Source organism: Oenanthe melanoleuca, chromosome 7, assembly GCF_029582105.1.
Source record: "Oenanthe melanoleuca isolate GR-GAL-2019-014 chromosome 7, OMel1.0, whole genome shotgun sequence".
Lineage (NCBI taxonomy): Eukaryota > Metazoa > Chordata > Aves > Passeriformes > Muscicapidae > Oenanthe > Oenanthe melanoleuca.
In genome coordinates, this window is record NC_079341.1 from 3,312,947 (window position 1) to 3,325,658 (window position 12,712).

At 41.6% G+C, this 12,712-nt stretch overlaps 1 protein-coding gene across 1 annotated transcript in view; it reads left to right on the plus strand.

Moving 5' to 3' along the window:
- Positions 1-12,712, plus strand: part of BARD1 (BRCA1 associated RING domain 1) — a 40,020-nt gene that overhangs the window by 17,446 nt on the left and 9,862 nt on the right. Inside the window, exons 5-9 of the mRNA XM_056496800.1 lie at positions 1,265-1,345; positions 2,715-2,887; positions 9,876-9,984; positions 11,477-11,612; positions 12,609-12,701. Coding sequence (XP_056352775.1) covers positions 1,265-1,345; positions 2,715-2,887; positions 9,876-9,984; positions 11,477-11,612; positions 12,609-12,701 — 592 coding nt within the window. The remainder of the gene's footprint in view (positions 1-1,264; positions 1,346-2,714; positions 2,888-9,875; positions 9,985-11,476; positions 11,613-12,608; positions 12,702-12,712) is intronic.

The window sequence follows — 12,712 nt, forward strand, 5'->3', positions numbered from 1 at the left end:
ACTAAGTCTCAGCATTATTTTGGTGAATTTTGAGTTTACAGTTGTTGCTTGCTGGATTTATATTTGCAGAGCAGTCTGTCTTAATATTTTTTTCTAACTTAGAGAGTGAAGATTAAAGCTATTTTGTCTTTTCAAAGAGTTTTGTGGTAACAAAATGGGATTAAGTTTGTTTTTATAGCATTTAAAGCTTAATATAATATTCTCACACCTTTTCTAAGGCATGCTGTGAGTAGCACCTAGAAATTCCTTGATTTTTCCTCTACTTAAAGGCATTGAACTTGATATATATCATGGATTAAATTTTCTCTCCTTCAGATCTTTTTTTGTATTGTATATTTGGCCTTGGCAAGAGCTACATCCCAGTTTCTCAGTACCCTGGTGCAAAGTGTCAGCAGCTGCCTTGAAACCCTTTATTTTGCCTAAAATAATAATAATAATTGAGTCCTGCACTGCAGAGATCTCCTTGTCTCAGCTTCCACAGGCACCTTCTCCTTTCCTATTTATAGCTGCATCTGGATATGCTCCAATCTTATTACCAACTTTGCTTTTCAGGGTATCAAAACCTCTGATTCACAAATTCTGCCCTTTTGCTTCCTTTGCCTCATCTCTATTCAGCCTCTTTTCCATAGCTTCTGCATCAGTTTCCACCCTTTCCACACCTCCTTGCTTACAGTAAAAGCTGAATATAGCATGTTTCCAAAAAGCAAATTAAAACTACTTTGGTAGATAACTGTCAGAAAGTGTCAGTGAGATTCAACATAAAGTAGTAATTGCAGTGTTAAATAAAACTCTTTCCCTTTCATGGAAAACCAATTTCTAGAAGCATGTTTGGTTTATTAATTTATTTCACCTATGTTTTCAGGCAGTTATTTAGATTAGCTTGAAAAAAATCCAGTCTGAAGCACGAGGAAATCCTCAGTAAAAATTGCTGACTTCAATCCTTTCAATTTGAGTGTAGTGGACAAATTGCAATTAGCACAAATTTTTCCATTTATTTTGAATTAACTCTGTTACATGCATAGTTTTTATCTAGGAATATGTATTTGTGTAAAATGTGTGTGTGGGTGGTTTTAAATGAATAGCAATGATTAACTGTGGTCTCCAGATCAGTTGAGCTTTTGTTATTCTGACAATATCTACATGGAAGGCTTATATCATTAAATTTTTATTGCAGCTAAATTTATAATTGGGGAACTCTCAGATTTGTGTTGTATCTGTATATTTCTTCATCACTTTTTCATAAATCTGGTTTTTCCCTGTGTAGGGTGACTTAGCAGCTGTGGAGGAGCTGCTGAAAAACGGGGCAGATCCCAATGTCAAAGATAATGCTGGCTGGACACCACTGGTGAGTGTTGAAGGCTTCTTTCTGCTTTCTAATCTGATTTCTCTTCATCCCTCCATTCCTTTCCAATATTTTAGTTCCCTTCACACACATTTAAGTGACAGAAGAAGTGATGATAAACAAGGTTAAAAGAATTCATCAGCAACCACTGACCTGCCCAGGTGGCATTCTCCTTGGCTGGGGTGTAGGGCAGGCCACAAAATCCATCAGCCTGTGACTCCGCAAATGCAGAAAATATAGCTAGGATAACTTGAAAATGATCAATTCCAAACAATGTTTGTATTTAATGGGTTCCTAATGTCCTCAGTGGTTTGGAAATATATCAAGTAGTGGAGTGAAAAAATTGCTTGATTGAATTACAGAAAATAAACAAAAGGTTCTTTTCAACCATGACTTCTTCCTCTCTTGCAGAATACTCCTATGTCTTGGTTTGAAGGACAGGTGTCAGCCAATAACGGCAGGAGCTTCTCTTTGAAATGGAGAATATAAACCCCCTCCCCCCAAATTATTATTATAATTTTGAAATTAAGGGGCTCTGAGGCAAAGATATGGAAATTAGCAATAACAGTCCTTTACTAGGAAAATTAAAATAGAAATACAGCATTACAAAGAAGAATCCCAAAACACTGACAGAGTCAGAATCCAAGCTGACACCCGTCAGTCAGTCAGGGTGTTGGCACAGTCCCATTCAATGGTGGCTGCATCCTCCTGCAGTGGCAGATGTGGTTCAGCTGGAGCACTGCTCCTGGAGAAGGTGCAGTTTTCCTCTGAAGCTCCAGGGATGATGTGGAAAGGTCTGGCTTTCCTCTGGAATCCAGTGGAAAGAAGGTACCTTGGTGTCCAAAATCTCAGTTTTTATCTAGGTAGGAAAGGCTTGGCTGCTCCCCTGGCTGGAGCATCTCCCAGTGGGATGATGGAATTTTATCAGTCACACAGTGGGACTGAATGGGCCAGCAGCAGATGAAATCTTCCTGGAGGGAGGATGGGCTGTGGGAAAGATAAAGATGATTGCCCCAGCTGGTTTAAAGATGGCCCATTAGCAGATAATATGTGCCAGGAGATCAGGGTCACTGCCCCACCTGGCTCAACAGATAGTGACAGAATACACATTGCTGGGCACATCAACCCAACACATCCTGCTAACCTGTAATCTGGAGGGTTCTGTTCCCTGTGGTCTAATTTGCACACAGTTGGCCTTTGTTCAGTTCTTCCCAGGGTTTTTTGTCAGTGCTGTGTGCCCAGGTTGATTCCTGTCAGGAGCAGTGTCCTTGCATCCTCTTCCCCAGCTCAAAGGCGAGCGAGCTGCTGCCAGAGCAGCCCTCCTGCCAGCTGTGCCTCACCCCAGTCTCCCCCTGTGGCTTCTCCCCCCCAGCACGAGGCGTGCAACCACGGGCACAGGGAGGTGGTGGAGCTGCTGCTGCAGCACCGGGCGCTGGTGAACACCACGGGCTACCAGAACGACTCCCCGCTGCACGACGCCGCCAGGAACGGCCACCAGGCCATCGTGGAGCTGCTGCTGCTGCACAGCGCCGCGCGGGAGGCAGTGTGAGTAAACCTGGGGTGCTGCTGCCGTTGGGTGCTCAGTGAGTGTGGAGCAGAGCTAGTGATAAATGTGGCTTGGATGAGGTGTATGACCAGGAACGGCCACCAGGCCATCGTGGAGCTGCTGCTGCTGCACGGCGCCGCGCGGGAGGCAGTGTGAGTACACCTGGGTGCTGCTGCCGTTGGGTGCTCAGTGAGTGTGGAGCAGAGCTAGTGATAAATGTGGCTTGGATGAGGTGAGGGGTTGGATGGTAAATGTGTGATCTGCTGTGCTTACATCCTCCTTTTCCAGGTAGGTGTTTCCTTTCCTAAGCTTTTTTGAGGATGCCTGAGTCACAGATAGCTGGAGTACTGGAGACTGTACTAGGAAAGTAACAACATATGCTTACCCTAATCTTGCACTTTCCTCTTGGCATCTTGTTATAGCTGCTGTCAGCTCTAAGATGCTGAGCTAGATGAGTTTTGAACTGCTACAGCTGTTTTTTGTCTCTTTACTTTGACTACACTACTTTCTAGCAGAAGGCATTTTGCTCCAGTCTCTTCTGTTTTCACAAACTGACACAGGCTGAGATTTGGGAATTTCCATTTTTGCCTCTCTGGATCAAAGCACTAATCATTGGTACACCTTTTAATTAAAAGAAAAAGCTAAGTTATATTTTCAGTTGACTCTTCTATACAGTTAAGTGTCCTGAAGATTTTGGTGTTTTTGTATAGGAGATGCTAAAGAATGTTTCAGTCTATGAATAACCCTGCAGCCTGTTAGTATTCTAGGCACTAAATGTAATTTTAGGTGTTTTACTGTTGTTGGGCCAGGGCCTGTGTGTATAAATTGAGTCCAGTGTAAGTTGTCAATAGGTGTGTGTGTACAGAAACACAACAGGATGAAGTTTAGCATGATACAAGTTTCTGTGGCAGCCACAGGAAGAAGCATAAACAAATTCAGCTTAATCACTTCAGCTCTCAATATTCACACTCTTGAAGCTTACAGAATTAAGGTGCTTTGTGGGAAAGAATAGGGCTTTCATGAAGTCCTAATCTTGAATATATTAGTTTTATAAACAACAGGAAAAAGCCAAAACAAAGCAACAAGCCCTCAAGACTTCAACATGAAAAAGTAAAACAAGGATCAGTTGCTCATCTTCACTTTGTTCTTGAGCAGCAAGGACCTGGAAAAGCTGGCAGCTTCAGAGATTTTCAAGCCACTTGAATATGAGGAGCTGGTTGTGTCACACTTAGCATGTGTTTGTGTGTTGTTTGAAAGCACAGAACAGCCAACAGCTTTGCTGCCAGGTTGTGGCAGGGTTTCAGCTCTGGTGGGTTTGCACAGCCCAGGCTCCACATGCCAGCAGTGGACTCTGCAGGGCTCCTGTTAGCCTTGGTCTCTGCTGCATGTGCTCACACAAACAGAGTGTGTTTCAGCTCATTCTACATGAGCAAACAGGACTCTGTTTTAATCAGAGAAGGGGAGATTTATGTAAATCTTAAGCCCTGCTTTAACTTTTCACTGAATGCAGATAAGGTTCAGTTAAAATCTCTGAGAAGAAATGTAGCTGTCATTAATCTTTGTGTGATTTGACTGGGTGCTGTGGCACAAATTCAGTCCTGTCCATCCCTCCTGGAGTAACAGAGGCTTCCAGATCTTCTCTAGGCTCTCTATTTCTGCCTGAAGTGGCACTCCCTGTGTTGCAGTTGTTCTGATGATGGAAAGGGGATGGTGTTTCTCCTCCCTTATTTTTACAGAGTATTAGAGCCACAGAGAAATAGATGTACAAGCACAGTGTTCAGGCTTGCTCTGCTGACCTCTTCCAAAGACTGTCAAGAAACAACAGGAACATGAACAGTGTGGGACTCCTGAGAATGCCACTCTTCCCTCCTGTGCCTCAATAGCTTCTTGCAGTGAATGGTGCTGTGATCTTTCCCTGGACCACGACTTTGCAAATCCTACAGGGTGGTTTAGCAGCCACTGCCTCTGCCAGTTGAAGTCTTAATTAAGCAGTGGTTGGATTTGTCTAGGTAAGACTAGACAAATCTTGAACTTTCTTGCATATAGATGGTTTAGTTAATTCTATTTTCCTAGTGGATGCAAGTATTCTTATAATGGAGTCACCTCTGATGTGAAGCTTGTTTCTATTCAAGGACTTTTTTTCCCAAGATCCCTGAAACCAGCAGACCACAGTTTTAAAAACAGGAGATGAGAACAGGCTGATCACTTCAAATGGTGCAATTATAGTTAATTTCATTATGACTTGTTATAATTGGTCTCTTTGTACTTAATGCTCACCTTCACATTATTATTTTAGTTTTTTTTTACAGTAGAAATTGAAGCAGGGATGAGTAGAACTTGCATCTCCAAGGTTATTTTCTTGAGCAGTGCCTTAACTTGAGAGGTGGGCAATGTGTGAGCTAAGACTATACCAAATCAATTTTATCAAATGGATAAATTGGTCTAATTTTAGTTCACTTTTTTTTCCTCTTTACTGTATAAAACCCTTTCTAGTCCTTTTGTAGGCTCTTCAGGCTTGCAATGAATTAACTTTCAGCCAAGGAGAGGGCCCTCCTTAATATGGTGGGATAAAGTGATTCTTCTTTATCTCACAGGAGCGGGGAGGAAAGTTTGATTAGTTCACTGTGGTTACTTAAGTGTTTCACTTTAGCTAAGCTAAAATGTGAACATGACAAATGCATTCAAATGTTACTTGGGACACCATGAAATATATAGCATGAAACTTCACAGACATGACTGATGTCTTGCTGCTGTTTTAACAGTAGAATTAACTCAGTTTTGTGTCTCAATGTCCCTGGTGTGTTGAAGAGTTAATCTAGTGGAATGAAAAACAGAGCTAGCATTGAACAGCCTGCTTAGAGCAGTAGTTTTGAAATTTAGCATGGTACTCAGTGAAATTTATTTTAAAGGTGTAATGACTGACAGGAGGCCAAAAGCCAGGTAAGATCCACTGGTCTGTGGAGTGATGTAGGATCTATCCTGAGATACCTCAGTGGGTGAGGTACAGCCCTATCCAAGGAGCTGAGACTTTGCCATTTCAGATTTAGATATCAGAAATTCACAAACCCATCAAGTGGGCACATTCCAAGAGCCTTTCAGGCTCTGTTTTTCTCCTTTCATGTTAATTTGTAGTGCATTGAGAAATAGCTCTATATAACAAGAAGCAGCCACATATCTTTTGGACCAAGCAAGAACAGATGAAAGCTTCCTTTTTTGCCAGAAATTCATCCTGGGATTTCCTTATTCCTTGGCAAAATTTCTTTTTGAAAATCTGTGAGATTTAATAGTTGTGGCATTTCAGTTGTCCACAACTTCATTGAAGTTTTCACTGAGTAGGAGAGATACAAACTACCAATGAAAAATATTATATGGACCAGTGGACCTATTAATTGTCCTACTGGTCCTGTTAATTTTTTGGCATTAATCTCCTACACATAACTAATTTTTATTTTTATGGCTTTTTTCAACATACTTGAATCCTGTCTTTTTTTCTTTGCTTCACAGCAAGCCAAGTGATTTGAAAAATTAGATCTGTGCATTTGCAATTTCACAGTACTTCCTAAATGCTTTCACTCAAATGGGCTGTCTTTCCAGTTCTTCATGCACAATAAGTTTAGTAAAAACTGTTGCCTTGCTCTATTTTTTTAGGTGTAGTAGTTGTGAGTCTGACTCTAAACAAACCTGTGGGAATGCTTAGGGGTAGACCATGACCCTCAATTATGAATGGCACAGGGACAAAAATGATTATAACCTGCAGTCATTCCAGGAGGCATTAGACCCATGACACTGATACAACTTTGTCTCCCTATTCTGAGTCAAGATAGTGCAGGTCTTTGCTGCCCAAGTGCAAGACAGTGTGTGGAGCTTCCTGCTGACAGGAGGTTAATTAAAATCCTGGCTCTGTTTGGATGGTCTTTCTGGCTACACAGACTAGGTTTTCAAATGTTTCTACTTAGCACATTCTCAAAATCCAGGTGCTGCCTGGAGAGCCCTGAGCCAGTCAAGATTTCCACGTGGGAGTTAGTGGGTAATGCACCAAGACCTGGCTGCAGGATTTCCATTCACTACTGAACTCTTTTGTGAGGCTGGGGCAAAACTTGGTGTGTGGAGCAGCTTGAAAGCCCTGAATTCAAAGAATTACAAAGTATTATGTCATTTCATGGAAATTCATGCTTGGATTTGGTTGAACTGCTCTTCACTGGGCTCCTCTTTGTTCTCAGCACAGCCATCCTACTCTTGGATTGGATTTGTTTGGCTGTAACAGCTCCCTACTGACTATTCAGTACCTTGGTGACTGGCTCACAGGAGGCTGCTTGCACCCAAGGGTGTACCTGATTCTGGAATGCTTAAAAAAAACTTCCAGGAAGCCCACTTGCATTCTGGTAGAAAGAAGGATGCCTTGGGGACCTTGTATTCCAGCTTAAGCACCTCACTAATTTCTCTCCAGCAGACACAATTGTGTCTTCCTGCTGAGAGTGGAACTCATCATGTGCACTGGACCCATTTCCAACAAACCCAGATTTGTAGGAGGAGCACACAGTTATTGCTGTTTCTGAAAACACTATTGGTGTGTTAGGGTGAACTTAATGTGCATGTCTAATTTGATTTTGAATGTTGAATTAAAATTCATGTTTTATTCTGAAGAAGGTGAATGATTTCCCTTGTTCAGTTAGGTTGGATAAAGAGGAATGTGAGCACCATTTCCCTAAAGCTTGTTTCCCATTCCTCTGCCTTACTAAAAAAGTACAAATGTAGATTTCATCCCTTCTCTTTGAAAAGTAAATTTTAACACTATCCTACTTGAAAATCTGTTGTTAGAATGTGTTCCTTGTATTGGTTTTCATTATGTAAACCCTCTTGTCTCCTGTTTCAGCTACATTTTCTCACTCTCCTTAAGCTCAACAATCTGCTTAGTTGCAAATATTCTAAACTCTTAAACCCTCTCTTGTGCTGCTGTTCCTTTTCAGACCTCAGCTCCAAAGTTTGTCACAATTTAACTGTGCCACCTTAACATGCAGTAAATAGCCCTTCATTCTTCAATGCTGCATAATGATGGGACAACATATCACAGTACTTTAGTAAGAAGCAACTGGAACAAGCTTAAAGCTGTAGGAAAAAATTGTAATTGAATACAGAAGGAGGAGCTGGAGCTCATATTTGTACAGTTTAATTGGCAAAAGAAAAGGTCTATATTTAACTGGGATGGTCTATGTTTTTCTGAGGTAAACATTCATGAGTTTTTTCCAACAGTCAAGAACCTTACTATGCCTTTGGAGGGAAAAGCAATCCTAAATCTCCACCATTGACATGCAGGGATTTCCTCCTTCTGCTTAGCTCTCAGTGAAAGGTCAGCCAACCAGTCTAAAGGTGATTTTTGGGGTCTTTGATGATATGTATATATATATTTCCCCCCCCCTCTCTGGATGCATTGCTCAAAGGAGCTTTATCTGGCAGCAGTTTGAGTTGAATATTGGCCTTATTTAACGAAAGGGCAAGAGCTACCCTGATGATGCATGACAAAGCAGGAACAGCATGACAATATTTAATGGGCTGCAACTCCCAGGCCTGGGCAGAGATTTAACCAATTATCTTTCAGTCTGCAGAGTTTGTATTATGCCTGCACCATGCTCATTAGTAGCACAGAAAAGTCTGGGATGGGTAGCAGTGTGAAATAGCATCCTGGACTCTGCTGTGGGGTGTTTTTGTGGATTGGTGTTTTCCCCAGGGGCTGTGTTAGTGAGCAGTGCTCAGCCAGGGGCACAGAAGGATGCTGAGGTCAGATATATCTTTCTGCTTAGCACTGGCCAAAGCCTCCCAGTTAAGTCAAGAGTGGAGACTTAATAATTTGAGCTGCTCTTTGGGCTGGATTGGGTTATGGCCTTCTGTGGAATTCCCTGTAAAGCTTCCTGGATTCCTGCTCTGCGCAGAAATGTGAGGCCAAGAGAGAGCTCTTCAAAGCTGCAGTGGTCTTGTGACCTCTTTAAATGTTTCATTGTTTGATGACTAAGCTTGCCAGGTGTCAGACACTGAGTCAGGGCTTTGTTCTCATGACAAGCTTCCCCTCCATAATGAGCTCTTATTGTGCCTGTGGAGGGCCAGAGCTGCCTGAGGTGGGCAGAAGAGGATCAGCTGCAACAGCCATTATTCTCACAAAGGGCAAAGCAAGCAGAGTGTTTCCCCAGAGTGCTGGCAGAGGCTCCTGTTTGCTAATGGCAATGATACCTGTTCTGCAATTTCAGGCTCTCCTCCCCTCACTACTGTCCTGCAGCAGCCAAGTCGTGTGAAGAAAAAATTGAAGTCATTGCTGAGCTTGATGTGTTTATAGCAATCACCTCTGTCTGAGAAGTGCTAAAAGAGGAAATCAGTCTGGAAGCACAACTAGTAACTCTGAGGTGCCACCTACAATCAATAGCTTTCAACAAAATTGGAAGGGCAACTAAAATCTGACTGAATTGGCAATAATGTGTTCTGTGGACAGTACACTGAAGGAAAATGAGATGGGATGCATACTCAGATTTTGGAAGTGCAAAGGAGCCGTGCTTCCCAAGTAGGAGGCAGATAGCTTTTCCCATAAAAGCACAACCACATCAAGCTCCCATGTTTAATATACTACAGAGAGTCTTCTGACATGTCTTTTATGGCAAATGGATAAGCCAAAAATACATTTCTTGGTTATATGACTGCAGTGAAAGATTAAAGCTGAAATTTCTGGGTCTTGCAAATGATATCAAAGTGCATCTTGAAACAGTGTAATAAGAACTGTGGTTTATTTGTCTGAACATCCCTTACTCCTCAGCTGAATGCAACAGCTTGTAATTCAGTATCCATCTGTCTTGGATGCAATTCTTACTTCCAGCTTTGTGCTTTTAGCTGAAATTACATATTAATAAGAAAGTGGGAGGGAAAGCTACTCAGCTAATATGCCTGGTTAGTTAAGAATCAAGTCACATTTTATTTACTTAAACCCATCTGTGCTTGTTTTGCCAGTAATATATTTGGTCTGCGGCCTGTGGACTATGCAGAAAGTGAAAAGATGAAATCTGTGCTAATGTTACCAGCGAAGAATGAATCACTTTCACTTAACCAGCCCTCTGAGGTAAACGTCTGTGTGGGTTTGTTTTTGTGTTTTGCTTTTTAACAAAACAACAAGCCATGAGTTCTTCCTTTAAATATTGAAGGCTTGGATGTGAGTGCAGTACACTGCCTGCTTTGCAGGGAGAGTTAAAATAGGCTAGGAAGCTGTCTTGGACAGTATTTGTAGGATGTATGTGGAACACTGACAAGCTATGAAGTTCTGTGTTGCAGCTTTATCTGGGAAGACAAAAGATGTTTCTTGTAATGTTTTTTTATTACAGGAGAACGAGCCTGTGTTATTCCTCAAGTGTCAGCTCTTGAACTTTGCTATTGATGTTGTTTTTCTGCATATCTAAATTTGTTCTACTTTCCAAACTGTCTGCAAGCAGAAGTCTTTGTTCCAGGTGCTTTTTGTGTGCCTTTAAAAGACTGTTCCACTATCATCCTTTGTCCAACAATGAAAATATCAGCTCAGCAGTAAAAAATAGCTTTTGGGAGATTGTTCTAGGGTTTTTGTTTTTCTCCTCCCTTGGACAAAGGCTTCTAAGGACTTGTAACCAGAATCAGGTACTCAGACCTAACAAGTTACTGCATTATGAAATGCTTTGTGCTTCCTAATGAATGAGGATGATAGAAGCAGCCCATACCTACTCCAGCCTATACAGCCTGCAATGATTCCTCCTCACTGAGGTCACAAGGCACCCAGTGGCCAAAAGTAAACTGTTGCAGCTAAGCCAGGACTGATGTGGCTGTTCCTTCCACCTGCATCAAGTGTGAGGTGTAGCTGTTCTGTGCCAAACAAACCATTTTGGTATTTGTGTTTGCCTTGGGGCGAGGTGTGTGCCAGGGGGTGACTGCTGGCTCACATGGATGACTTGATCCAGAGCCTGAGGCTGTGGGGTAACTGGATCTCAAAGGCAAGTCTGTGCTATGGAATCTGGAGTATTGAGGAAAATCCAGGAACTGAAATAGCCTACCATTGTCTGCATAAAGCTCCTTTTTCTTTGCCTTAATACTACCCACATTAAAAATCCCACTTAAGCATTGGTTGCTTAAAGGGTAAAGTATCAGGGACCCTTTACTAAAAGGAAATGCAGATATTCATTATATAGGTTACTCAATCCCATATCTGTTGTTAATACTTTGCTAAAAGTAGGAGGTTTTACTACTTAATTGGGATTTTTATTCTCTTTCAACACTGCAGTTTGCCAGGCTGTTTACACAGCTTATGTGTCTTTTAAAATCACCAAAGAGGGCAAGGGAGGAAAACCTGATCCATGAGGTGTTTTGGTACCTTGCATAAGCTCAATGAAGTACCTGTAATGGGAAGCTTTTTTCCTGTGAAGCTGATTTGTTACATGGAAATTTATTCATGGACCCTGTCTGTCCACTAAGCTTGCCATGAACTGTGTTTCAAAGTGCTTATTCTTGAAAAAGAAAGCTGTCCAGTAAGTAAGTTGCTTTCCTTATGTTCCCAAATATTCAGCTTACTGCAGAATTTTCTGTTCATGCAGGCACTGAGCTCCAGCCAGCCAAGAAATGGACCCCTTGGTATACTGGGGAGCAGTCTTAGTGCAGAGCAGCAGAAATTGCTGAACAAATTAGCAACAGTCCTGAAGGCCCAGAGGTGCACTGAATTTAACAGCAGAGGTATGGAGTCTTGTTGAAATGTCTCTGTCCAGATATAAGTAACTGCAGTTCTGCACTTTATCATTTAAGATACTACCTGCAACAAGATTTTTTATCACTCCTGGGGAATGCAGTTTGTGAAATCCCTGAGTTGTAGCTGGAGTGGAGTGATGGTGTGTTTTGCATGGAAACACATATAAAGCTTGTCTGGCTGTCAAGGCAGGAAGTTTCTGGAGGAGCCACAGTTTGGCAGTTTATTGTCTGTTATTTAAAATTCCAAAGTCTCCTCAGAGACCTCTTTTCTTTACACCTCTTTTACCAGCTTTAAGGTCTCTGCTTGTGCGAGACATCCTGTAAAGGTTTTACACTCCAGAAGTGAGCAGATGGTGCCTTGAGAAAAGAGCATGGCATTGACTGAAAGTCTCCATGTCTTCTCACATACTGCCTTCCTTCAGATTTTATTCTCCATAAAGACTGAATCCACTTTATGGGGTTTGGTGGAGTTTTCTTCCCCCTCTTTGAGGACAGGAACATTAAATAAATCCCTTCTGTTACTTTTTCTTTGGAGTGCTTATGAACAAAATGCTAAGGTAGTTTCCCCCTACCATCTTTCACTTCTGGATTACTACTCCAGAATTTTGAGTGGAGTTCTGTTAGCTTTGTATTAAAGCAGTGAGATCTTGTAGTAAGATTCCTGTTAGCTTATTTTTTTCCCAATCCTTTTATTAGAGTTATATTTAACTCTATCTTCATCTGAAGATTTAAGTGTCAGTATAGAACTAAAGAACCATGAGTTCCCTATTTCACAGCAAGTATATGTTGAAGCCCACAAAATTTCTAATAGCTGTTCTACTAACTCTGCTCATAGTCTCAAAAATCACCTCCTTGTGCTGGAAAGAGTGGCTGATAAATTATTATAGTCTGTTTATTCTTTAAATAATGATTGATTACTTTTCAGCCAGGCATGGTTCTGACTTTTCTGTGCTTTTGGTTTTACTGATGTAATCTTTCTCCTAGTAACTCATCTTGTTATCCCTGATGTTCCAATGCCAACTACTGTGAAATGCATGATGGCTCTTCTGACTGGATGTTGGGTCCTCAAGTTTGAATGTAAGTATTAA